Consider the following 3,333-nt stretch of genomic DNA (forward strand, 5'->3'; position numbering starts at 1 on the left):
CCTGCAGAGGAGACAGGAGGGTTCAATTTTACCCAGGATAATATCCTAGAGCAGGGTGTGGAGCAGGGTAAAATTAAAGTAGGTCCCCCTCACAATTTCCTTACAACTTATTGTGGTTGCGTTTCTGCTACCACCCATCAATTTGCCTCCTCCCTCTTTAGATTACACACTCACAGGAACATGCCAACACTGCATACATCATGTTAATTAGGCCATTTGTTAATTTCCACATCATTAGTCACTTGGTCTTAATTGATCTGTGCTCTCCCGGTAAGTCCCTAGCTGCAGGTTTGACCTGTTGTATGTGGTGTGCTGATTGTGCGTATCTTGGAAGGGAGACTTTGCTGTCACGCTGTGTGATGCTACAGCAGAGCATGGCAAAGCTCTTCCTTGTGGTTTTTGAGTTGGTACTTTATTTGCATTATTTTGTCTGTTTGCTGTCCCTAGCAATCCTTGCAGTGTGTTCCTTCCAGAAGTACATGGAATTCTGGCTGTATTTCCAAACACGGATGTCCTGCGAGGCAGGTCTGCTCTCCCACCAGGCTGTTTGCAGATAATACAGCACAACCTATTTGCCATCTGCCCATGAAGTGCTATAATATGATCTAGATTTGGATTGTCGGGTAGTTGGAAAGCGTTGGTTCGGGTTGTTGAGAAACAAAGCGTGTACTACTACATGACTGACTGAAAGCTGTAATCACTGATTAAAGGAACATTTATTGTTATAATAATAATGTAATCTTGTTAGAAAACATAGAATATATTTTACGTTTACACATAGTAAGTGTACATACCTACATGTGTATATTTTATATGTAACACACAGTGGTATATAAAAATACTCCGTGTGAATATAGCTATAAAATATTTAGCAGAGGGTTTGTTGATTGTTTCAGTTCAGACTTTAATTTGTCAGGAAATATCCTATTCATCTGTGATTAGTTTTGTGGTTGTGAATAACCAATAGAAGAATAATAAATGTAATTGTGTAATATAAAGACAAATTAAAACCACACTAATGCAAAAGAGGAAAAAGCTTAGAGAGAGCTAGATAACATTTTGATCATGGAACTAAACTCACTCATGTATTCAGCAGAAAAGTGCTGCCCTGCCACGTTTAAGTGCTCTTGTTAAAAAAAAGAAAAACAAAAAAAACACCCTCCCAGTGCAATCCAGAATAATTAAGACAACTGTGTTTTGCTGAGCACAATAACTGTAGTATGCTGATCCCACTGTCTTTTATTTTAACAGAAACCTGAGCTACAACAAGTTGATGGAGATTGATCCTTCTGCCTTTGCAGGGCTGTCGAACCTGCAGGAAGTGTAAGTATTCTTTCAAAGGTTTTATTTGTATTTTGCCGGGGCAGCTTGTAGGCTAGGACGAAATTGTATATAGTTTCCTAAGACAGTACCTTCCTTTAGCTAACTTGAGTGAGCAGATCCGAGTTGGTGTGGAGTTTTTTTTTCCTCCATATTGTACCTGTGCTGTTTTTTTAAACTAATCAATTGACAGAACACAACATCCCAATTAAAACAGCATAGCTGTTACTGGAAATCATTGAAGTTTGCCTCCCTCAGTCTTGTGCAATGCTCTGAGGGAGCAGTTCAGCTAACACACCTGAACATACACACAAAGCTCCTTGCTGAAAGGATAACCCTGAAGCAAGGCAGAACAGCCTGGATTGTGATACCTGATGCCAACCTAACCCAAATCTCCCAGGAAACAAAGGTGTAGTGTAGTGGGTAACAAAGCACTTAACTGTGTCTCCTCCTCTCTGACATTTATGCTCCTTTTGGAACCAGAACAAATTCTGTTTGAAGTCGGCTAGGAGAGGCTAAAACAGCAGAGCTGTCTTCTGCTTTGGTGGGGGAAGAGAAGGAGCTGGTGAAGGTCTGCGTGGCTGTGCCAGACCCCAGTTGCTGGTAAAAGAAACCTTGTTTGGGCAATCGCAGGATTTCCTAGCTCCTGATCTGTGTAAATGCTCAGCAGTTACACTCACGGAGAAGCTGCGCTTGTCAGCTATTCGCAGTGATTCCTGGAGCTCCGATTTTGGGTTTTGAAAAATGAAAGTGACTAAAATTGCAAGCGGTGGGTTGAGGTAATGAGCTCGCGTTTGAATGTTGAATCGCTGGCATACTTGAGGTTTGGGCTCTGTTTGAAGAGCTACTGATGCCTCATGGGAAACTGAAAAAACATTTCCTTTCAGAAACAATACTGCGCTCTGTGTATATCATGCATTTTCTCTTGTCCTCTGTCTGTTTTCATTAAGTGTTGGCTCTGGGGCTTGTGGAGGGGCCAGATCCTGTGATTCTTAAATAGGCAAAAGGGATTGCTACAGTGGGAGTTCTGCCTGACTGATGCCTGCAGGATTGGTCCATATAAGCATCTCTCCCCTGGCCTGATAGCCCCTGGCTCCCCTGCTTACGGTAATAGTAGGGACTTGCTAGGGATCATGATTAAGTGAGGAATATGCATCAGGAGTGACCGCAGTGCTCCGAAATCATCATGATCATCCTAGAGAGCAGTCAGGGAAGGGGGAGAAAGTGATGCAGGTCAGCAAAACCTGTTTTCTGGATCTGTTTTCTCAACTTTTCTTTAAACTGTGGAAAGCCTTAAATTACTCTGTACTTAAAGAAGAGAATTGCAGCCCTGATCCCATGAGACTTTAGAATTATCCTAACATGATTGTGGCTTAGCAATAGCTTTTATTTGTGGAAGTGCCTGAAGGCATGTGATTTCAGGGAGCGTAGGGCTGAGAAATATGTATGGCTTCTGATTCCTTAGGTAGGGAGCTCCCTTGTGCAAAGTGCTGCATGCGTCGAGAGCAGGACAAGCCCTGCGCTGAACAGTCAGCTGCTAAAAAAAGATGTCAGGGTTCGGGAGAGGTAAGTAATGCAGCCTGCAAAGCAATGGTGCAGATAAGAGCTGCTTGCTGTGTCAGAAAGGCAGGGTTAGGGAAAAGGGAGAGAGCAGAGGAGTGAGTAGGAGGGAAAGGGAGCAGTCAGAAATGGGAGACTGGAAGGGAGGCAGAGGTCTGGAGCGGAGCCTGGAAGGCAGGCTCTGGAAAGTGTGAGGGAGAAGCTCTATTAAAAGCCCTATCTACCAATCTTGGTTGCTTTTGAATAACAGCTAAACCACAGACCACTGAAATAAACTGCATTTCACAAAGAGAACCACATCTGTACTGCCAGAGCATCTCCTTTCTGAGTTTTTTTTTTAAGCACTTTACAAACATTCATGAAATAAGCATCATGCTGTGGCATGTCTTGAGAGCAAGTCAGTGTTTTGCTGTGCGTGCTGTGCTGGGCAAACCAAGTCACCCTCAGGGAAAG

General features: G+C 43.1%; 1 protein-coding gene across 1 annotated transcript in view; it reads left to right on the plus strand.

Annotated features, from left to right (window-relative positions):
* The first annotated feature begins 1,273 nt into the window (after positions 1-1,273).
* LRIG1 (leucine-rich repeats and immunoglobulin-like domains 1) overlaps positions 1,274-3,333 on the plus strand; it is a 54,477-nt gene continuing 52,417 nt past the window's right edge. Inside the window, exon 1 of the mRNA XM_009581059.1 lies at positions 1,274-1,323. Within this exon, the coding sequence (XP_009579354.1) occupies positions 1,274-1,323 (50 nt within the window). The remainder of the gene's footprint in view (positions 1,324-3,333) is intronic.

Source organism: Fulmarus glacialis, unplaced genomic scaffold (genome assembly GCF_000690835.1).
Source record: "Fulmarus glacialis isolate BGI_N327 unplaced genomic scaffold, ASM69083v1 scaffold10197, whole genome shotgun sequence".
Lineage (NCBI taxonomy): Eukaryota > Metazoa > Chordata > Aves > Procellariiformes > Procellariidae > Fulmarus > Fulmarus glacialis.